This window comes from Mobula hypostoma, chromosome 3 (genome assembly GCF_963921235.1).
Source record: "Mobula hypostoma chromosome 3, sMobHyp1.1, whole genome shotgun sequence".
NCBI lineage: Eukaryota > Metazoa > Chordata > Chondrichthyes > Myliobatiformes > Myliobatidae > Mobula > Mobula hypostoma.
Window position 1 is genome coordinate 117,232,844 of NC_086099.1, and position 24,180 is coordinate 117,257,023.

The following is a 24,180-nucleotide window of genomic DNA, read 5'->3' on the forward strand; positions in this document are numbered from 1 at the left end:
GAAGAAACTTTCAAGCAAAAGTTACCGTGACTGCCACTTCTTCCTTATAGTATGGCCTTGCACTTTAATCTCACAAGTGTACTTGACCACTCCCTATCAGTAACAGTAAATGTTTGCTTCTTCCACTTTCAGTGTAAGATGAGATACAGGAAATGTTGTAGATGAAGTAATCTTTTAGTACATCTGTCCCCAGAGTGACTGTGCATATTCCTTTCTCACTGCTATTGGTTGATTATCGTCACATGTACCAAATGCAGTCAAAAACTTGTTTTGCATACGGTTATACTGTTCATACAGATCAGATCATCACTCAGTGCATTAGGCTACAAAAAGGTAAAACAATAACTATGCAGGAAGTGTCAAAGCTATCAAAAAATGCAGTTCAGGTAAACGCTAATGTGCAGGTTCATGACAAGGTAGATTGTGAGGCCAAGAGTCTATCTTACTGTAAAGGATGTCCATTCAAGAATCTGACAACAGGATGGAAGCCTGGTGGTACGTGATTTCAGCTTTCAGGCTTTTGTGTCTTCTGCCCAGTGGTAGAGGGGAGAAGACAATGTCTAGGGTGGGTGGGTTCTATGATTATGCTGGCTGCTTTATTGAGGCAGTGAAGTGGATATTGAGCCCATGAGCACTACCTCACAACATTTGTTTTCTCTTTTTGCACTATTTATTTAAATTAACTTTTAAAATATACATACCATAATTCACAGTTTTTTATTATTATGTATTGCAATGTATTGCTGCTGCATAACAACTAATTTCATGACATACACCTGTGATATTAAACCTGATTCTTATTAGCCACCTCCTGCTGCCTGTTATTTTTTGCTTTCTCTCACTGAACCAAATTGAAACCAACACCATTTTTCACTGGCTCCATGGGCTTTTACTTCCCTGATCTGATCTGTCAGGTACATTGGCTCTTGACAACAGCCTAGCAAAATTCCATGTAGACTGTATTCAACGCACTGCCTCATCAACACTCCTGTTTGTGTAACTTCCTGTAAGAATTCAATCCAGTTTATCACTTTCACTAACCGTCACTGCCCTGCTTAACAATATAAACTGGCTGATGGGAGTTCCCCGAGGTTTCAGTGATCTTTGGGACTTAGCCTCTTCTACGTCATTGGTTTTCTTGTCTTCAGTAAACAAGGCCCAAAGCTTTGGAATTCCTCTAAAATGTTTAGTCACCTCTGAGTAACTCCACTGAATCCAGTGGCAAATTAGAGTCATAGGGTAACAGCACAGATACAGGCCCTTTGGGCCATCTAGTCTATGCTGAACTGATCTCCTGCCTAGTCACATGGACCATATCCCATCCATGTACCTATCCAACCTTCTCCTCGATGTTCCAATACAACCTGCATCTACCACTTCTGCTGACAGCTCAATCCATACGCTCCATCCTCAGAGTGAAGGAGTTTCCCTCATGTTCCCCTTAAATGTTTCACTTTTCATCCTAAACCCATGACCTGAGGGGAAAGAGCCTGCATGAATTTGCCCTATCTGTACCTCTCATAACCTATAAGATCTCCCCTCATTCTTCTGTGCTCCACAGAAGAAAATCCTCACCTATTCATCCTTTCATTATACAGTCATAGAAACAGGCCCTTTGGCCCATCTAGTCCATTCTGAGCTATTATTCTGCCTAGTGCTATTGACTGCAATGATGTTTCATTCGAACATGCATCCTCCACCTTCACTATCCACTAAGTGCATTCTACACTTGCACCACTATCTGAGTGAAGACATTCCCCTTAAATACTTCACTTTTCACCCTTAACCTATGACCCCTAGTTCTAATCTCACACATCTTCTACAGAAAAAGCCTGCTTGCACTTATCGTAGTTATACCCCCATTGTTCAACTAAATTCTGCCTATTGCCTAACTTTTCATTAGTTAGAAGTGTCATACAAATGCAGATTGTAATTATTGTAAGTAGTGGTGCGTGGTCAAGTGGTTAAGACGTTCGTCTAGTGATCTGAAGGTCGCTAGTTCAAACCTCAGCTGAGGCAGCGTGTTGTGTCCTTGAACAAGGCACTTAACCACACATTGCTCTGCGACGACACCGGTGCCAAGCTGTATTGGCCCTAGTGCCCTTCCCTTGGATAACATCGGTGGTGTGGAGAGGGGAGACTTGCAGCCAGTCTTCCATACAACCTTGTCCAGGCCTGCGCCCTGGAAACCTTCCAAGGTGCAAATCCGTGGTCTCACAAGACTAACGGATGCCTAATATTAAATTATTGATTCATATACTATTTCTCAACACTCCGTGGTAATTTTTTATGTTTCTTTTCATATCTGTGACTTTGGGCAGTTTATTCTCTTAGCAAACAAGGTGAGTGGCTTGAAATTCACCTGACCACGTTCAACAACGGGAAGTCCACAGGAAGAAAATGTCACTGAGTTCTGGAGCACAAGAACGGGCCATGCTGCCTTTTACACTTATCTACCTCCTGTGTGGTCAGGGTCGGCCATAGATACTGCACCCTAGCTCTGTAGGATATGCAGGCCAGGGCAGTATGATATGAAGAGCAAGCAGTGACCCATGTTACAAGCTGCCCCTCTCCACGTAGCTGATAATCCAAAGGAACTGCAGAGACCATTACAGTTTGGCACCAGTGGCATCACAGGAGTTGCCAATCAGCATTGAACTCAACGTAGGACTGTCTTAGGAACTCCAACTCCAGATTTTTCCCTGGGATTTATTCCCGAAGACTTCCCTATCAGTGGGTATAGCCGCCAGGCAGTGAAGGTTTGAGATCAGAGTTTTCCTTCTCCTAGGTGAGCTGCCAACCATGGCTGACGAGCCCCAACTACCTCAGGTGACTAGCTTAAAGGCGCCAGTAACCTGCCTTTCCCTCTTCTCCTGAAGGTAGAAACAATTCCGCTGGGATTAGTAGCTAAACCATATCTGAAGTTCAGGAGCTGGACTTGGTTGTCAGAGGCTCTTAGGGATGCACACCATTGGGAGCATTTACTGTAATAGGTAGTGGGAGCTTATCCCCACGACCTCCTCTGGCTATCTCTTCCTCAAGGAACACCTATCTATTAAATCCATAGCCTTCTGTATTTCGGCAATTCAAAAGATTGTCCAGCTGCTTTTTTAAATAATAAAAACCTGAAATAAAAGCCATACTTGGAATATTGCATTTAATCCTGGGTGCCTCATTTTAGGAAGGATGTGGAAGATTTGGAGAGGGTGCAGAGGAGATTTACCAGGATGCTGCCTGGGCCAGAGGACATGTCTTATGAAGATGGGTTGAGTGAGCTAGGGTCTTTCTCTTTGGAGCAAAGAACAACGAGTGGTGACAAGATAGTAAAAGCCTTCGAGATTGAGTGAATAGCCAGAGATCTTTTTTCAGGGTGGAAATGACTTATGCAAGGGGGCACAATTCTAAGATGATTGGAAGAAAGTGAAGAGAAATGCCAGAAGTAAGTAATTTACCCAGAGAGTGGTACGGGCACAGAACGCTCTGCCGGGGTGGTGGTAGAGGCCAATACATCAGGGGCATTTGAGAATCTCTTAGATAGGCACAATGAATGAGGGAACAATGGAGGGCGATGTAGGAGAGAAGTGCTGGATTGATCTTGAGTAGGTTAAAAGGTCTGTGTCCTACGTTTGAAAACAGAAAATGCTGGAGGTACTCAGTAGTTGACTAGCAGAGGAAGAAAAGGGTTAATGTTTTAGACTGATGGCCTTCTATTCACTTCCCCATTCCGAGAAAGGGTCATTAAACTAAAAAGTTAACTATTTCTCTCTCCTTCAGTGATACCCAATGCGTTGAATATCCCCCAAATTATTTTTTTTTTATTCCGCATTCTATTAATAGAGCTAAGGTGATGTGGAAAATCTAAAATGAAAACAGAAAATGCTCAAAGTATTCTTTCGACCAGACTGCAACAGTGTGATTAGATAGAGTGAATGTTTCAGGTTATAGACCTTTGTTGGAAACAATTTACTATAACTTTTCAACAGCTTTTTAAGCCGTCCTTTATCTAGCCATCTCAGTTAAAAAAACCAAGGGTCCTGTCTGTCTGTTAAAACCCAGGTAGTTTCAATATGAATTTTATTTTCGTAATTTGTTACCAGGGAGAAAGAAGTTCTTTCTCTATAACTGCTGATAAGAGTTTTTGTTTTTTGCCTTTGGTAAATGAAAGTTTCTCCTGACAGGAATTGGCAGCTAGATTACTCAGCTGGAAGGTTCCAAGTAGGAAGCATGCCAGTTTCTGTAAGTTCTAAATCAATACGATCAGAGGTTAATGGCCAGGTTGTTTGCATTGCAAATAGATTGAACATAATAACATAACCACTCTGAGCAGATGATAGGCTGAAGGTGGGGGTAGGACTTGGTCACAGTGACACAAGCAGGAGGACAAAAACAGAAATATTGGAAATTTGTTTGGTCTTTGGAAACCGTCACCCTATTAATTCTCCCAGCGAAAGTATTTGTAAAAGCTGTGCAGGTGTGTTTATCCCATAGCCAGGAATAGAGATCATCCAGTCAAATCTCAGTTATTTTTAATGGTGCTTGCTGTGGATGAATGACCTGCTACATTTCTGATAATAAGAACACTGAGTGCAATATTGGGTGGTGAGGTGATTCGAGGCATTGGGCGAGTTCCTTCTTGTTAATGGTAAGTTGCAGATAAAGAATGCAGTCATGCTGCTTTAATTGGCGGGATGACGTTTCAGCTGTTTGTGAGTTCAGTAAGAGTTGTTCCAAACAAATTGACCCTGAGGTAAGATGATCTGTTACTTCCTGTTTTTTTTTCCCCTCTTCTTGAGCTGGGTTTCAGGTGATTTAAGGGAAAATTACTCCAATGCAAATCTAAACACCTGACTAAAATGATTCAACCTTTATCCTGATTGCGTGTCTCCTCTCTTTAGCTAATCAACAAATCAGTTTCAGAGTGCATTGTGTTCTCATATTGGAAGTTATGTCGTTCTGTGATCTAAATGATGAATGTAAACTGCTCAGGCATATTGGAACCAGTCTTTCTACGGTCAAGGGAAGAGGTCTGTCCTCTACACTGATTCAGGTAGGCAATAAGGATCTAATTCCTTACTTCAAAAAATTCTTCAGCATTTGGGCATTGTTGGTAAAAGATGCTGATAGTATAGTCATTGGACAGGAATTCAAGGTTTCAGACCGAGTGGCTTTGAAGGACTGGTGATAAATTTCCAAGGCAAATAGTCAATGGCTGAGAGGGGAACAGGAAGGTGATGGTGTGCCCCCATGCTTGAAGGCTTCCTCTTTCTGTAACTTAACTTCTAGACAATGAAACAGAAAGAGACACCATTCAACCCATCAACTTCATGCTATCTCTCAGCAGATGTAAAGGTTGTGGTTTTGGAAGGTATTGTTCCCCAGCTCAGGTGAGTAACTGCAAAGCAGTATTAGTAGTTGTACTGCTTATGGTGGTGGATGGTGTGATAATACTGAGAGTTGATTTGTCCTGGAAGGTGTTAAATCTTTTGCTGTTGGTGGATCCTCACAATCGAGAGGAGTGGTGAATATCTTTATTCATGTTTGAGGAGGGAGGCTTGAGGGATCTGGAGATCAGCAACTTGCTGCAGGATATCCAGCTTTGACTGAAATTCATCATCATTGTATTATTGTAATTGGGCTTCACCTGGGCTGCTTCGTTAGCTGAAAGACTGCAAACAGAACAGAACATTGTGTAATCATAAACAAGAGAGACTCTGCAGGTGCTGGAAATCCAGTGCAACACACACAAAATGCTGGAGGAACTCAGCAGGCCAGCCAGCATCTATGGAAATGAATAAATGGTCAACATTTCAGACTGAGACACTTCTTCAGGACTGGAAAGTAAGGGGGAAGATGCCAGAATAAAAAGGGGAAGAGGAAGGGAAGGAGGATAGCTAGAAGATGATAGGTGAAGCTGGGTAGGTGGGGAAGGTGAAGGACTAGAGAGGACAGAATCTGATAAGAGAGGAGAGTGGACCATAGGAAAAAGGGAAGGAGGAGGAGATGCAGAGGGAGGTGATAGGCAGCTCAGAAAAGATAAGAGGTTGGAGTGGGGAATAGAAGAGTAGGGGAGGGCAGGGATTTTTTTATCAGAATGAGAAATCGATATTCATGCCATCAGATTGGAGTCTACCCAGATGGAATATAAGGTGTTGCTCCTCCACCCTGACGGTGGCCTTCCAGTGTGCTCTGTGGAACCAGCAGCAGTCTGAATGGAATAGCTGGATTGGAGTGGGTGGCACAAAGCTGAATATCCATGAAGCATCATGAGCTACATCAGAAGCAGCAAGACCGTCTTCAACCCAAATGTGAAAACTCATGTTCCACCATGTCTCCCACTTTACAGTTACCACTAAGTTGCACCTTGGTGTGGCGGGTTCCTTAGTAGGGTGTCTAGGATTAGCAATAATCAGGATCAGTTATTACCCTAAAACCATCAGGCTCCTGAACTGGTGTGAATAACTTCACTCACCACAACTCTGAACTGATTCCATAACCTACCGATTCACTTTCATATTCAACAACTCATGTTCTCAGCAATACTTTTCAAAAATTTGCATAATTTGTCGTCTTTTGTGCATTGGGTATTTTTCCATCTTTCTTTGTGTATAAATTCATAAATTCTCTTTTATTTCTTTACTTCCTGGAAATGCCTGCAAGAAAATGAATCTCAAGGTACTTTGAACTTGAATTTAACCAGCGGTAAAAATTCTGGTGTAATTATAGGACCAGAGGAGGTGGCCACTCCTGTTGATGGTGCTGTAATCAGAGTACATTTGTTCTTCAGGAGCTGATTGTGAGCTAATCTAGAAATTCCCCTTTCTGGTTACACTCTGTACTCTTGTTCAGCATGAGAGGATACTGGCTCATTGTCTGAAGGCGGTACAGTAATCAGGTGGGTATTTCTTTACGCAGTTTCTATAAGGATCTGGCGACACGCTAAGCCCTCCAAGGACTATTCCGATCTGCATACCACTGCCTTGTCACTTTGTGTGGGACTGGATATTCCAGGGATTGTGGTGGAGGAGTTTGGCCAATTGTATGATCAAATTCCATGAGTTTAACTTATGCCAGGCTTAACTTGTCCATTGGATTGCTCTCCTAATTAAAAAAAAAATCGGTTCTCAGATATCTCAGATCATCAAAGGTTCAGTTTATAATCAAAGTATACAACTCTGAAATTCTTCAATTCTCCGCTAACCATTTAAACCAAGAAAGAAAAGAACAGCAACCCCCAAATCCCACCTCCCACACAAAAAAAAATGAGAAGATCGGGCGAATAAACACAAAATATAAAAGCTATAAGACTGAAAAAAAACAAGATTTTATAGTCCAAGTCCACATCCAAAAATGCAGAAAAAACCTGGTCAGCACTCTCGGCAGCAGCAGGCTCTCCCTCTCTTCGGTAGCGTACCAGAGCAATCAAAAGACAGGCAGCCTACCCTCGACTCTCACTTCGATGCTTCAATCACCCTCGTTGCTGTAGTCGGCGAATAGTAGAAGCTTTAATCGGGGCCAAACATCGGCTTGCGCCCCATCCTGCAGCCTGCCCGCTACGAAGTTTGCACATGCTGTCTCTGCCTCCCGGAATCCTCCGGGGGACTGCCGAGCACTGGAACACCAAAACCATCTCCCGCACTCGCCGCTTTAATCGGCGGAATGGATGTTTGCTCATGCTGCCTTTGCCTCCCCGAATCTCGAAGACTGCAAAGCACCAAAGCGATCTCCAAACAACAAAACACGGTCTCCAACAGTTCCAGAATCGTATCCAAGACGAGAAACAAATATAAAAGACATAAAAGAGGTGAAGAAGATGTCGACCAAAGGAGCGTTGTACGCGGGCACAATCTTGTCTGCGAGGACAAGCTGTGCGCTTGAATCCAGGGCTGAATAGTCGGCTGGGTTTTATTTTTATTTTAACATGGCAGATTTTGATGCAACTTGAGTGGCATAAAATTCTAGTTGAAGCATCAGTTGATTCTCAAAGACACAGTTATAGTTGGTCAAGTGTCACATCGATGTCAGACCGGATATGAGGAGAAAATTCCCTTATCTGTAGATTATTTTTTGGAATGTCAATCCACTTTTGCCAAAATAAAACTAGGTTCTTTAATTAGCTACTTTAAAATTTTACACCTGTAATGGTGGGATTCGAATACTGTCCCAGGACAGGAGTGATGGGAAAAAGGAGATCTCTGCTAACATGGTGGTGATGGGCTGAACAGATTCCTTATTTTCCATTTCAATTCTATGCTTCCATAGTTTCTGTTGTAAAGCCATCAGTATTGCCTCTATTTACTACTCCACTATTCTATCTTCTTCAATGATTGTGCCTTCAACCTTTTCCAATTTAAGTTCTTGACTTCCTCCTCCAAGATTTGCCTCACTGCATTGAGTGATTTGTTGCTCTTTGGTTGTGTGTTGTCATGTAACATCTGAATTTATTCTCTGGTGCACAAAGAATCCAGGTTTGAAATACGATCTGAGAGAGACTCACAAATAACAGCAGTGCATTCGGAGCTTCACATATATAACCCAAAGAATTGCAGGGTGGAAAAAACTGGCAGTTCTACATGGACTCTCACGTTTCCTTACAACATCAGGGCCAATTCTCCTTTTGTAATTCAGTGCAAATTTCTTATTTGGTTATTCTTCAGAGTATATTAAAGAAGCTTTATAGAAATCTGGAAAAGCAGCTTAATGGAAACAAAAAGGTGAATTAAAGTAGAGTTCTCACAACATGGAATGAGTTAATGGGTGGCACTGTAGCATAATGGTGCAGGTAATAGAGCAGCTCACTCACTGAGACCTGGGTTCTGTCCTGACCATTGCTCCTGTTTGCACTTTCTCCCTTTGATCATATGGGTTTCCCCTAAAGATGAGAGAGTTAATAGATTAATCATCCACAGGCAATTCCCCCTGGTGATAGAATCTGGGGGGACTTGATGAGGATAATGGAAGTGTAAAAGCTGGAATAAGATCTGTGTAAATGGGTGGTTGATGATCAGGGCAGACATTGTGGAAATATGCTGGCACCGAAATACATAAGACATTTAAAATAGGGATATATATGTGGGGTAAAAAGGGAATTTAAAAATGAATGCATATGGAGAGAGGAATGAGATTTGTTTAGAGGGCAGATAAGCCAAATGCACTTCAACTTCCATGAAGGAATGTTTGAATCAATTAGCGAATGAACATGTTTTTTTTTACAGTGAATTTCTGAAACTAAAGCAATGCAGTCGCTACCTGAAGTTCATGCCACCAGCCACCTTGGTTGCTCAGAAAACATTGTGAATTTGAACTTTAGCAAACTCCAGCCAAGAAGAGTGGTCGAGGTCTACATCAAACGCAGCTTAAGTCTAAAGGAAGGTGGTGCCAACAACAAGATAATGAAGTGGAGTTCTCTTCCAGGAAATGTCTCACCAAAAAACATGAAGTGCAAGGAGGGAGCTGGCCTGAACATTCCATGGAAACATTGCAGGGGTCAAGAAAAAATGCAAAGTGAAACAGAGGGTCAAAAGCATAAAGATAAAGCGATGCCTTCCAGCACCAGCTCTTCAAACATTGAGTCAAGTGTGGAGAAGTCACCCAGTAAGTGCAGGAGCAAAGATGGGAAAAAAGGAAGAAAGTCTCAAACCTTCTTTGGAAAAATTGTGAGTTCCCTGTGGAAAAGGAAAAGTGATGAGAAGAAATTTGATGGGCATAAAAGATTGAGAGACCCTGGGCCTCCCCTAGCTGAAAACCCCCCAGAACACAATGGAAAACAGCACCTTGCTGGAATCCAGGAGCCACCTGGAGAGCTGCCCATCATTCACAAGCTCAAGAAAAGAAATAGCCTCCGGAGAGTGCTCTCTTTAAAGAGGAATAATTCTGAAGTTAAAGACATTGGGTTGGCTGGTCCAGGAGCCAGTAAGAGTAAGGATGTCCGACCCAGTCTGCTGGATCTCAACAGTGGATGCAGGCCAGAAGAAAACATATCAGGTACGATATATATCAGTAAAATATAACATAGAAATACAGTTGTGTCAGCATGAGTTAAATCAGTCTGATGGCCTGGTGGAAGAAGCTGTCCCGGAGCCTGATGGTCCTGATGTTTATGCTGTGGTACCATTTCATGGATGGTAGCAGCTGGAACAGTTTGTGGTTGGGCACCCTTGCCTAAGACTTTTGCACTGTACTGTAGTAATTTCATGTATTGCACTGTACTGCTGCCATAAAGGAAAACATATTTCATGACAGCTGTGAGTGATGATAAATCTGATTCTGATATGGGTCTCTATTGTGGATTAGAGTGAGAAAGGGGACAGGGAGAGGGGAGGGAGTAGGAAGGAGCAGAGAGACATTCTGTAATGATCAATAAACCAATTTTTTGGAATCAAATGACCTTGTCTGGTGTCTCAGGGCTGGGTGTGTCTGCACCTGCACCCTCTTCCCACCCTGGCACACCTTCTCTGCCACCTGTTCCACACCCCTCCCATGGCATCCACCCTCGCTGTTCCCAACACAACATCCTTTCCTCCCACCAGATTTATAAACTTGCTGTCAGCTCGACGCAATACTTATGTGCCAAAGACCTTTGCACAGTACTGTATGTCATGAAAATCGTTTTGCAGCAGCAGGACAGTGCATGGCAGAAAGTTTACTGTAAGTTACAAAAACAAATAATTAGTGCAAAAGAGAAATAACAAGGTGTTGTTCATGGGTTCATTGACTGTTCTGCAACAAAGCAACATGTTGTTACAAAAGCATGGCGAAGAATTGAAATTTGCCTGCTTTTGAAGAGTTTCACCAGAACTCCTTAATGTCCTGTGTCCCTACGCATATTAATTTTAAAAACTGCAGATTCTGAAAATCTGAACTGAAAAGAAAAACTACTAGAAATATACAACGAACCAGGCAACATTTGCATAGAGAGACACAAGGTTAAAATTTCAGATCAAAGACTTCTCAAAATAAAAGCTATGAGAAAGGTTCATTGGTCTGAAATCAATGTTTTTTCTTCACAGATGCCACTTGACATGATGAATATTTCCAGAACATTCTGTTCTTGTTTTCCCAAATCCTTGCATACATACTCATCTCACTATATCATTATTGCTTCTATTCCTACTCAAATACATCAAGCCCCTCTGAAAGTAACACCCCCAAAAAACTTCTATAGCAGCAGCAATCTCGAATCTGGAGTAACAATTATTTTGTTCCCCTTTACGCTCGTGTACTGGAAATGACATTTAACAATCTTGAAACCTGAATCTTGGAAAAGCCCTCCTCATAATCTAAGGCTATGAAACTTAATTTCATATGCCTCAGCCAGTAGGAAAACTTCCTCCCACATCCCGTCTGTACAGTTCCGTAGAAAGTTTATAACTTGCAAAGAAATTCCCCTTCATTCTTCTAAACTATGGTAAACAAAGGCCTAGTTGTCCCTTATACTTTAGTTTTGGTACTTCCCCTAGTCATTCTAACCCTTCCTCTTCCATAATAAGGGAAGTCCATTAACTTAGAACTTGCCTGACCTTGCCTTATCAGAGACATTGCCTTTGTCCTATCCATTCCCACTTGTTTTCTCTCTTTTCCCAGTTATGATGAAGGAACTTCAACTTTAAGCATTAACTGTGTATCTTTCGATAGATGCTACCTGACCTCATTGGATGTTTCCAGCATTTTCTGTTTTCTTCTTATTTCTAGCATTGTAGTGTATTTTGATAATCATTTACAATTATGTATGTCCCTTTGCTTTTGAATTCCTCAACATAGAAAACACCTTCTTTCAGCTGCAAATCATTTTAACATATTAAATAAAGGTGAAGGTCATCCCACAATCTTGTATGTCAAGGGATCATAAGCGTAATTTTATGGAAGTTTTCATCCAAATATTACCATCTATGCCATGTTGGATAGCTCTAGTACCTTTTCTTGGCCTATCATTAAAATTGCTGAGACTTTGGATTCATCTTTGTAGAGGTTCTTAATCTTTCCTGCAGCTGTTGTAGCTGGTGCTGGTAATATCTGATTGTGTGCTGATTGGCATACAGAATAGGAAAGACCATGTCTATACTGAATACCCTCTTAACATCAGTAATATCACTCATTTTGTAAGTAGACCAAACATTTGGTGGCAGATGAATCATACAATTTCATAAACTGCATTCATTAGGATCAGAATCAGGTTTATTATCACTGGCATGTGTCGTGAAACTTGTTAACTTAGTAGCAGCCAGTACATGATAATATAGAAAACAAATAAGTAAATCAATTACAGTAAATATATATATGCATATTAACTAGATTTAAATTAGTGCAAAAACAGAAATAATATATATTAAAAAAGTAAGGTAGTGTTCATGGGCTCAATACCCATTTAGGAATTGAATGGCAGAGGGGAAGATGCTGTTCCAGAATCACTGAGAGTGTGCCTTCAGACTTCTGTACCTCCTTCTTGATGGTAACAGTGAGAAGAGGGCATGTCCTGGGTGATGAGGGTCCTTGGCAATGGACGTCACCTTTCTGAGACACCGCTCCTTGGAAGTGTCTTGGGTACTACAGAGGGTAGATGGAGCTGACTAATTTTACAATTTTTGTAGCTTCTTTTGGTCCTGTGCAGTAGCTCCCCTCCACTGCCCCCCCCCCCACCAGACAGTGATGCAGCCTGTCAGAATGCTCTCCATGGTACATCTATAGAAGTTTTTGAGTGTTTTAGGTGACAAACCAAATATCTTCAAACTCCTAATGAAATATAGCCGCTGTCTTGCCTTCTTTATAGCTGCATCAATATGTTGGGACCAGATTAGATGCTCAGAGATCTTGACACCCAAGAACTTGAAACTGCTCACTCTCTCTCCACTTCTGATCCCTCTGTGAGAATTGGTACACATTCCCTGGTCTTACCCTTCCTGAAGTCCACAATCAGCTCTTTGGTCTCACTGATGTTGAGTGTCAGGTTGTTGCTGTGACACCACTCGACTAACTGGTATATCTCACTCCTGTACACCCTCTCGTCTCCACCTGAGGTTCCACCCAATGGTCGTATCATCTATAAATTTATAGATGATATTTGAGCTGTGCCTAGTCATACAGTCATGGGTGTAGAGAGAGTAGAGCAGTGGGCTAAGCACACACCCCTGAGGTGCTCCAGTGTTGATCGTCAGCGAGGAGGAGATGTTATCACCAATCTGCACAGATTGTGGTTCTTCCATTTAGGAAGTCAAGGATCCAGTTGCAGAGGGAGGTACAGAGGCCCAGATTCTGAAGCATATCGACCAAGGTTGTGGGAATTATGGTGTTAAATGTTGAGCTATAGTGAATGAACAGCATCCTGACATAGGCTGTGTGAAGAGCCATTGAGATTACATGTGCCATTGACCTCGTGTGGTGATAGACAAATTGCAAAGGGTCCAGGTCCTTGCTGAGGCAGGAGTTCATTCTAGCCACGACCAACCTTTCAAAGCATTTCATCATCGTAGATATGAGTGCTACTAGGCGATAGTCATTCAGACAGCTCACACTGCAAGACAAACCAAGACCATGGTAATGCAGCTATCCGTAATCCAGCAAATCCGCATGCAATTCAGCATTTATCACATTGAGGATGCACTTTTTTATTCAATCCCCAAATCTGCGCCAAAAACTCAGTCATGTAGTTGTTTGCACTATCGTTGTTGTATAATGTGGACATTGAGTGTCTTTAAATTCCTCCTAGTTAATTGTCTCCTGTTCCTTTCTGATGTTCTTGGTGAAGGAGGTCAACCCCTGCTGGTTTTAATCAACAGGAGAACAGTGTCTATGCACTGGCCAGATGCACACACCACAGTGGTGCTGCAGTGGAAGTGATCACTCTTTGATGTCTGTCCTGATAAAAAAAAATACTGATTTTATCAAACCAGTCACTGGCAATTACCGGATTGCCAGCCTCATCTTTCAGTTATAGTGGTCTGCCTACCCAAACTGTGGTCGCGTGCCATTTCTCCCAGTTAGTTTAACCATTTAGGTATTTTATTAGAATTTGTAGCTAGATTAAATTATGCACTACATTCCAATAATGATAACACATCTCCATTTTTCTCTTAGGAGATACAAGATGTTCTCATGCTAATGGCATTCAATCCAAAATAATCACAGGTTTAAGTACTAAGCTCTCTTGTTGCAACTAACATGCATCTCCAAGCAATTTCAGTGACAAGGAGTGCAAGGCTCATGAATGATTAACGAGCTGAACTTGTGACCTCTATGCGTTTCAGTACGAGACTCTGCGTACCTGTATGAGCAGGTCTCTGAGGAAGTCGAGCGGATTGTGCAGACGTCAGAGTCCGCTGAAGGATGTGAAGATAAAGGAAGAAGTGCAAGGACAGCAGAGGAATTAGAAACACAGTGCTTGAAATCAGGTGAGTGTGTGACATCATGGCAATCATCAACACATGCCCGATAGACTACTGGCCATATTTAACCATCGCCCTTCAGAACTGCTCGATGATGGGTAAAGTCTTTCCCTGTGTGGTGTATTATACCCAGCTGCTTTATAAATGGGTTATTTATAATGGACTTTTAGTCCAGTTGCACCAAGCAGCATTTGTCACTAGACTTAAAGGCAAACGATTGTGGTAGGCTCTCAAATTGAATAACTGTTTTTGTCACCAAATGTATCTGCAATAATGCTTAAGAAGAGCAATTGTCACCAACATTGCTTGTTCAGCAAGAAATTCCTCTGAAATCACCAATGAAATATTATAGCTCCTGCAGTTCTGGCCGTTCACTCAACCTTGATTTCAATTGCTCCATTAGTGGCTGTGCTTTCAGTTGCTATGGCACTAAGCTCCGTTGTTCCTCCTCTCTAACCATCTACCTCTCCAGTTTGCTTTTGTCCTTTCAAAATCTCTTTTGAAACTTAACCCTTTGACCAAGCTGTTCACCATTTGTCCAAGTAAGAGGCTCAGTATCAAATGTTGTTTGGTCATTCAGCTTTGTACGTTTGCTGTTTTTTGTGGTGTTATATAACCAAAAGTTGTTGTGACACAGTTTTCGTTATGTTAGTGGTTTCAAACTTACTTCTCTTCTTACCTGTGGGTTCAATCCTCTTCTAGCAGAGGATCCTGTTTCAAAACAATTCCAACTAAACCTCTGTTTTAAATGACATGCTGCACTTAGAAGTCTGAAATGTGAAAGGATCATCTTTCCTTTGAATTCCTCAGTGGGAGTAGGTATTTGTCGATATCCCATGAGGCTCCTCTCAGTTTAAGGTGTTGATGCAGGTGGAAGTTCTGGGCAAAGCATGGGTGATGAAAGTGGATGCACCAGACTCACAGGAATCTTTTGGTAGTTTTCAATGAGAAGGTCCTAATGACATACCCCACGTAAATTTAGCTCTGATAAAATCTTTTGGGCTAAACTTATACTTTGCTCTTATTCCAATTGTCCCCCTTCTCTGAGGGGATTCCTTGGTGCCAGAGGTAAGCCTTCATGGCTTTGGCCCATTCTTGGCACTTCAGCCAAGGCAGCTTCACTGTCAGCATCCACCGTGACATCAGTGATGAATTCCTTCTGTTCCCCCATTAGCGATTGTGTAATGAGACGTCTGGTGGGTTGTCCAACCCAGCACCCACTGAAGCAAACAACGTTTCCCTGACGCCACGCCCTTCCACTGAGCTGGATTAGCAGAAATGACTGTCCATTAAGCCTAAGCACTCACTGAAGCATGGCTTGGCTGTTTGGGAGATAATAGCTGAGGGGAAGGGTACAACGTTTCTATTGATAGTATAAAGCTTATGGCCCAGTCTATAGCCACATGTCCTTGAACTCTCCTTTTCTCATAAAGTTGTTCCTGTTCAGCAGCAATCATGAGCACTGCAACCACAGGCTGTAGGCCTAATAGTAATCTGTTTATTACTAACGGTCATGTGAAGTAGCTGCTGGTTATGCACCGTGCATAAATGTTGTCTGAAATCACAGTTAAAGTCATGCCCACACCCGCTGGGGGGTATGGCAATGTCAGAGTTGCTGACTCACAGACAATGTGTTGAACTTGTGCACTGACTGCCTGGCCAGATGTAGATAAAGGTAAAAGTATAATTGGCACTGCTCAATAAGGAAGTGCCCAACACTTACCAAAGTTCAAAGTAAATTAATTGTCAAAGTACGACGAGATTTGTTTCATTTGTGAGCATTCACAGTAATTCCAAGAAACACAAATGAGAGACTGCTCTCCACAGGACAGACATCAGCCAATATGCATTGAACAATATTCTGTGCAAATATGAGTAAACAATTAATATTGAGAACATGAGATGAAGTTTCCTTGAAATTGAGTTCACAGGTTCTGGGATGCCGCAAGTGAAGTTGAGTGAAGTTAATCCTTCTGGTTCAGGAGCCTGTTGGTTGAGAGGTAGTAACTGTTCCTGAACCTGCTGCTGTGAGTCCTGAGCCTCCTGTACTACTTCCTGATGGCAGCAGTGACAAGAGAGCATGGCTTAGGTAGTGGTGGGAGTCCTTGATGATGGATGCTGCTTCCTGTGACAACACTTCATGTGGATGTGCTCAGTAGTAGGGAGGATTTTACCTGTGATGGACTGAGCTGTATTCACTACTTTTTGTAGGATTTTCCATTCAAGAGCATACCAGGCAGTGATGCAACTAGCCAGTATACTTTCCACCACACATCTATTTTGTCAAAATTGAAGTTTGCCAAAGTTTTAGATGTCATGCCAAATCTTTGCAAACTTTTCTGAGATCATATCTGGACCTGTTGTATCTTAATTGGTTGCCAGACCTGAATGGCACTGATTTGGCCCTTGAAAGAATGCAGATCTCCTGGTTCATTCAGGGCTCCTGGTTGGGGAGTCTCTGAAAGATTTTGTGGGGTCACACTTGCCTATGACTGTTTTTGAAACATCTATGACAACTGTGCTCTATTCATTCAGGTCCTTTGATGATGAGTCCTTGAACACAGCACAATCCAACAACTCAAAGCAAACCCGTACCCGTTCCTCTTTGATGTCCTTATCTCTGGAGCCTTGCTCTTTAGCCTCTGTCTGTATGGAGGTAGGAGGAAAGTCAGGTGATCAGATTTACCAAAACGTGGTCCAGGCAAGGAAAGGTAGACATCCTTGATGGCTGTATAGTAGTGGTTGAGTGTGATGGAAAGACAGGCATTCTTAATCATAGGGTAGCGTTGGTCAAGTGTGTTGGGACCCCTGGTGCTGTGTTATTATGTTCATGATAATTGGGCAGAGATCTTTTGAAACAAGCCTAAATGAAGTCCTGGACAATGATTTGAAATGCCTTGGGGTGGGGTGTTTCTGGTTTAGTGATGGCAGCATTGAATATCTTGACTGCTTGATTAATGTTGGCTTTTGGCAGTATGTAAACTGTGGCCAGGATCATGGAGGAGAACTCTCTTGGTAAGCAGAACAGTTGGCACTTGAACATTAGATGTTCCAGGTTGGGGGAATAAGAGTGCAACGAGACCACTACATCCGAGTACCCCAAAGAATTTATCATGAAAGGCACACCCCACCTTTTGCCTTCTCTGAATAAGCAGTCTGGTCCATCCTGTGTATCGAAAAACCTTTAGGTCTTATGGACTTATCCAGTGTGTCCAGAGTGAGTCATGTCTCTGTGAAAAATGGAATACAGTAATTTCTCATTTCCCTCTGATACAGCAATTTTAACCTTAGGTCCTCAATCTTGGCCTCCAGCGACTGCACCTTTGCTAACAAGAGGCCAAATAAAGGAGCTTTCATTCCTCTGCTTTTCAGTCGTCTTCTCCTCCCCTTCTTCTGACCATGATGTTGAACCTTCATCCAAATATCACTGAGAATCAAATATCACTGTGATGATTGTATGTTCCAGTATCAATTGTTTGGCGACAATAAAGTATAAAGTATAAAAGTACTTACAGATGCCATACCTGCATACTTGAGAGTTAATTCTGCCAAGTCCTTGAGAAAATTGTGAAATTGCTAGTTCACTAAGATGGCTCAACAGTACTGTTGCCTAAAGGGAAATTACAGGCTGCAGATCGCAGAGAGAGTAATTCAGAAGAGATGGAAGTTTTGTCAGCCGCTCACCACATGTCGCTGTGGTTCAGTGGCGCCATCTTGAGATTAGTGTGGAGTACTACATGCAATTCTGACTGCCCTATTTATATGAAGGATGTGGAAGCTTTGCAAACAGTACGGGTTTACCAGGATGCTGTTTGGGTTAGAAATTAATAACATTTTGAGAGGCTTAGATAGGATAGACAGTCAGAATCCTTATCGCAGGGCAGAGATGTCAAATATCAGAGGGAATATAGTAAGGGAGATATGTGGAGTAAGTTTTTTTTTAACACAAGTAGGTGTGGAGAAGAGGCTGCCAGGGGTAATAGTGGAAGCAGGTATGAGACTGGAACATGACCATGCAGGAATGGGGGTATGTGGATCATGTTCAGGCATAAGGGGTTTAGTTCAATTGGCATCGCGTTCAGCACGCATTTGTGGCAGAAAAACCTGTTGCTGTGCTATGCTGCTCGGCGATCCGTGTTCCAAGAACCGTACATGGGAGTAGACCATTCTTCCCTTTGAATCTGCTCCAAAATTCATCAGGATTATGGCTGATCAACCACTCTCCTGTTTTACATCAGCATAATGACTGAGCTTCCACTAATCCCAGGGTAGTGAATTCCAAAAGCTCACCACCTTCTGAGTGAAGAAAATTCTCCTCATCTCACTCCTAAACAGTGTATCTCATGTTCTCAAACTGTGCCCTCTTGTACTAGACTCCTTAGTCAAGGGAAACATCCTCCTTACATCCAGCATCAGGAGCCCTGCAATAATGAGTTTCAACAAGATCTCCTTTCATTCTTCTAATCTCTACAGAATACAGTTCTAGTCTACTCAATCTTCCCCCACATGGCAAACCCACCATCCCTGGACCAGCCTAATGAATCCTTGCTGCACTCCTTCTTTAATTTCTTATATAAGATTTCAGATTCAATATTTAAGATTGTTTAATGTCATTTCCTGGACAGAGGTGGAAAGGGGAACAAATAATTATCACTCTGGATCCGAGGAAGCACAAAAATACACAATAAGATAAAGAACACAACAACTAAAATCACAATAAATATCAATACACAGGATTGCTGATTTACTTAGACTGATTGTATACACGGTCCATAAAATGACACTATCAATAGGTTGATTCCAGGGACGAAGGGGTTAACCTATGAGGAGAGATTGAGTCGCTTGGGACTATACTCTCTGGAATTCAGAAGAATGAGAGGGGATCTTATAGAAACATACAAAATTTTGAAAGGGATAGATAAGATAGAAGTAGAAAAGTTGTTTCCATTTGTAGGTGAGACTAGAACTAGGGGATATTGCCTCAAGATTCAGGGGAGAAGATTTAGGATGGAGATGAGGAGAAACTGTTTTTCCCAGAGAGTGGTGAATCTGTGGAATTCTCTGCCCAGGGAAGCAGTTGAGGCTTCTTCACTAAATGTATTTAAGAAACAGTTTGATAGGTTTTTACATAGTAAGGGAATTAAGGGTTCTGGGGAAAAGGCAGGTGGATGGTGCCATGGTCTTATTGAATGGTGGGGCAGGCTCCTGCTCCTATTTCTTATGTTCTTATACAATGGTGTCTATATGGAAGGTGACTGACAGGAAATAATAAAGTAGTGATGTCGGGACTGTGATGGGGTGGGTTCCTGGGTGAAGATGTTGAGCATCCTTACTGCTTGTTTTTGAGTGTGGTGGTCCTTTTGTCTTTGTGGATGCTATGTGGCCCCCTCCCAGATGGGAGTATGGCCAGTGGGATCCTTCATGATATTGCTGGCATTTTACTGGCACCTTTCTGTATAATGTCCTTGATGGCGGCTAGGTTGGTGCTGGTTACATGTTGGCAGTTATGACTCCCTGTTGTAGAGACTTCCTGTCCACTGCAGTGCAGTTTCCACACCGAGCAACCTTGTCAGGTGTGCACCTGTGGAAGATCCTGAGTATGGAGGTGCAAAGTCCAGCTCTCTTCAGCCTCCTCAGAAAGTAGTGAGCTTTCTTGGCTGTGTAAGATGTGTTCTGGGACCGTGAGGGGTTGTGTATGATGTGCACTCCCAGGAGTTCGAAACCGCTCACAGTTTCCACTGCCGTGCCGCTGATGTAAATGTGGGTGAGAGTGGCGAGAGTTCCCCTGAAGTTGATAACCATATCTTTTGTTTTGTTGACATTGAGGAAGAGTTTATTTGCTTGGCACCAAGCCTTGTGTATAGCTCCAGGTTCCCTCTCACTAATGCCCTGTAAAGCTGCTGTAATCAATCCTTTTCATAATGAAGGCTAATATACTACTTACACCACCCGGCCCCTGAATTGCTTGGTGAGCCTCCAAGATGGACTTTAGTGACTTGTGTGCAAGGTCCTTTCCAACTCCAACTCTGCCCAGTGCTCACCATTCAACAAAAACTCTGCTTTTCCATTTCTGGATAGCGTTACATTACCCCCTCCCCCCATATTCCTTCAGCCATATACTTGGCCAACTTCTCTGCTTGTCAGTCTCCTCGTGAAATCTCTTTGCATGCTTCTCCATATAAAATCTCATCTACTTTATTCCTGTAAGCTAACAGTGTGTGAATAGCTAGGGTCCAGGAATTGTTCCCTGCTGTACCTCACTAATCACAACCTGCCAGCCTGACGAATTTGACAGTTTAATTTATTGGGTCATTAGCTATCAAGCAAACATGCCACACATTTCTTCAATTCTAATTGTTACTTCATTGATTGCATTATTTCACATTCTAGGGTCCATTGCTCAGTAATACAAAAAAAGATAGGATTTTAGATAAACTCGAGGTTCTGCAGAGGCTGGAAATCCAGAGCACCAGACACACAATGCTGAAGGGATTCAGCACATCAGGCAGCATCTACAGCCAAGGTTTTGGGTGAGACCCTTCGTCAGATTTTTAGATATTAAAGGCATTGAAGGGTGTGTGGTGAATGCAGCGAATTGTAGCTGTGAGCACCCATGATCTTATAGAATGCCAGAGCAGTCAGCAGGGCTTCAATGTCTATTTCTTAGGTTTTAAAATTCCTTATACTAATTGTGTCTTGTGCTAGTTATGCTTGTCAGATTGTAAGCCATATTGGTCCAGGGAATTGTGAAACTAATACGACAAGCTAACATTCCAACATTACCCACTGGATAGAAAAAGACTGAGAGTCCCCCAAGATCTTGAACTTTTGTGCTTGTCGCAAGATTTACAACACAGAATAGGATCAGAGAGACCTCAGTTTCTGAACTAGCATTGATTCTTCAATAATAAGTACTGACAATACTCCACCTTATTTTCTCTACAGCAGATGATAACATTTGGAAAATTATTGAAATACTCCAAAATGTTGGTGATCATGTTGACTCAAAGGTAAGATGTGTTTACTGCTTCTGTTTGCTTGTTTGTTTATTTATTTATTTAGTAATCTATCCATCTGTTTGTCTGTCTATCTATCCATCTGTCTATTTATTAATTGATTGATTAATTAATTAAGATACAGCATGGAATAAGTTCTTCAGGCCGCTGTCCAACTACCCCCGATTTAACCCTAGCCTAATGATGGGATAGTTTGCAATGACTAATTAACCTACCAACCGGTACGTCTTTGGACTGTGGGAGGAAACCGACTCGGTCACAGGGAGAACGTACAAACTCATTACAGACTGGGGTGGGAAATGAACCCACCAGTTGCTGGTGCTGTAAATCATTGTGCTACTGCGCTGATTTCACAACCAAGGTCAGTGATAGTAAACCTGATTCTGATGTTACCCAGTACAGGCAGCTAATAACATTCCCAGTGAACACAGGAAGTTTCAAGGCTCTGCAGGAAAGAGAACCGTAGGAAATAGAACTTTGAGCCATGATGTCTGTGCTAACCAGTTAAACTAATCCCATTTCCCTACACACGGTACATACCCCTCTATCACATTTGTCTATTGAATTGACTTTATTACTTACATCGTACACATGAGGAGTAAAACTCTTTACATAACATCTCCATCTAAGTATGCAATGTGCAATTTCTAGTAATTTATAATAAATAGTATGTACAACAGGATAGTCAATACAACATAGAAATGTGTGTCAGTATGTGCCTGTCTAAATGACTCTTAAATTTGGCCATCGTATCTGTATGTTTTGTAACTTCAAAACATTAAACTAATTCAAAGGAAGACAAGGGAGTCCAAAATGTGAGTCAAACCATGTTTCTTCTAAGCGAGGCGCGCGTATCACATGGCAGTGAGATGGCATAGGCAATTCATGTATTTAAACACATAGCCCATAATTAACTATTTAAACAAACAAGATGCCTAATCAAATGGTATATAAACATGATTACTCAAATGTTACTGAAATGTTAAATAGACAACAGTATCTGCTCTCATCACCTCCCCTGACAGTACATTCCAGGCATCTGCCATTCTTTGTTTTTAAAAAAACTTGCTCCGCGCATCATCTTCAAGTTTTTTCACTCTCACTATGCCCTCGAGTATCTTACAATGATACTTTGGAAATGCCTCTCATCATTTGAACTCTTCTGTCAGGTTTCTCTTCAGCCCCCGATGCTCCAGAGAATAAGAGACAAAAGATGGTGCATATCTTGAGCAACACACCAAAATGCTGGTAGAATTCAGTAGGTTAGGACACAGCTATGTAGAGAAATACAGTAAAGAGTCAACACTTAGGCTTGAAGCTCTTTATCTGGATGAAGTCTCTGGACCTGAGATATCAACTGTTTATTTCCCTCCATAGATGCCACCTGATCTGCTGAGTTCCTTCAGCATTTTGTGCGTGTTACTCCAGAGAGTACAATCCATATTTGTGCAATCTCAGGCTCAGGCTAACACTACTCCCAACGTCTACAACACAGCCTTTATAAAGTTCAGACTAACAGTACTCCCAACGTCTACAACATAGCCTTTACAAAGTTCAGACTAACACTAATCCCGATGTCTACAACACGGCCTTTACAAAGTTCAAGCTAACACTACTCCCGACGTCTACAACATAGCCTTTACAATACTCTCTAACCCTTTGATCATCCTGGTAAAACTCTTCTGCACCTTCTGCAGAGCCTCCACATCCTCCCTGTAATGTGGCATACAATACTGCAGATGTGGCCTAACCATATAACCTTTATACAGTTGGAACATGACCTGCCAACCTCTATACTCAATGCCCCAGCTGGTTAAGGCGAATGTATTGTATGCCATCTTTCTAATTGAAAGCCTTTGGGGAATCAGGACATGAGTCAATTGTCACAGATTACTCAGGGTTCACCTGTTTTTATAGTTGATTCATGTGCCGTGTTGTATCACTTGGGCAATCTTGGTCTTTCCATGATCATGATTTGTTCGAGGAAAATTTTCCTACAGGAGTGGTTTGCCACTGCCTTTTTCTGGGCAGTGTCTTTACAAGACAGGTGACTCCAGCCATTATTAATACCCTCCAGAGATTGTCTGCCTAGCATCAGTGGTCACATCACCAGGAATTGTGATCTGCACCTGCTCTTCATATCACTGTCCTGCTCCCGTGATCCTGATCAGGAGGAGGCTAAGCATTTGCTAGACCCTGCCCAAGGGTGACCTGCGGGCTAGTGGCGGAGAGAGCACCTTACACCTGCTCTGGTGTCAACAAATCGTGACCTTACGCTGTTTTTATAGTTAGAGCAATTTTACACCTCCGGAAAATAGTGCCCCTTTCTTCACTGCCCTCTAGGATTTTGGCAGTGGCAGATACAATAACCAGAATACCATAAAACATCAAGAGTAGTGTTAGCCTGAGCCTGAACTTTGTAAAGGCTGTATTGTAAATATTGGGAGTAGTGTTAGCCTGAACTTTGTAAAGGCCGTGTTGTAGACGTCGGGTGTAGTGTTAGCCTGAACTTCGTAAAGGTCGTGTTGTAGACGTCGGGTGTAGTGTTAGCCTGAACTTTGTAAAGGCTGTGTTGTAAATATTGGGAATAGTGTTAGCCTGAACTTTGTAAAGGCTGTGTTGTAAATATTGGGAATAGTGTTAGCCTGAACTTTGTAAAGGCCGTGTTATAGACGTCGAGGATAGTGTTAGCCTGAACTTTGTAAAGGCCGTGTTGTAGATGTCAGGGGTAGTGTTGGCCTGAACTTTGTAAAGGCCGTGTTGTAGATGTCGGGGGTAGTGTTGGCCTG

The 24,180-nt window shown here is 42.2% G+C and overlaps 1 protein-coding gene across 10 annotated transcripts in view; it reads left to right on the plus strand.

Annotated features, from left to right (window-relative positions):
* Nucleotides 1-299: 299 nt before the first annotated feature.
* Nucleotides 300-24,180, plus strand: part of LOC134343519 (uncharacterized) — a 34,475-nt gene continuing 10,594 nt past the window's right edge. Inside the window, exons 1-5 of one of the 10 annotated variants that reach the window (XM_063042252.1) lie at nucleotides 302-333; nucleotides 4,896-5,047; nucleotides 9,213-9,981; nucleotides 14,238-14,381; nucleotides 21,321-21,385. In XM_063042252.1, the coding sequence (XP_062898322.1) occupies nucleotides 9,234-9,981; nucleotides 14,238-14,381; nucleotides 21,321-21,385 (957 nt within the window). In that variant the 5' untranslated portion in view covers nucleotides 302-333; nucleotides 4,896-5,047; nucleotides 9,213-9,233. The other 9 variants (XM_063042251.1, XM_063042260.1, XM_063042254.1 and 6 more) reach the window with 9 other exon arrangements.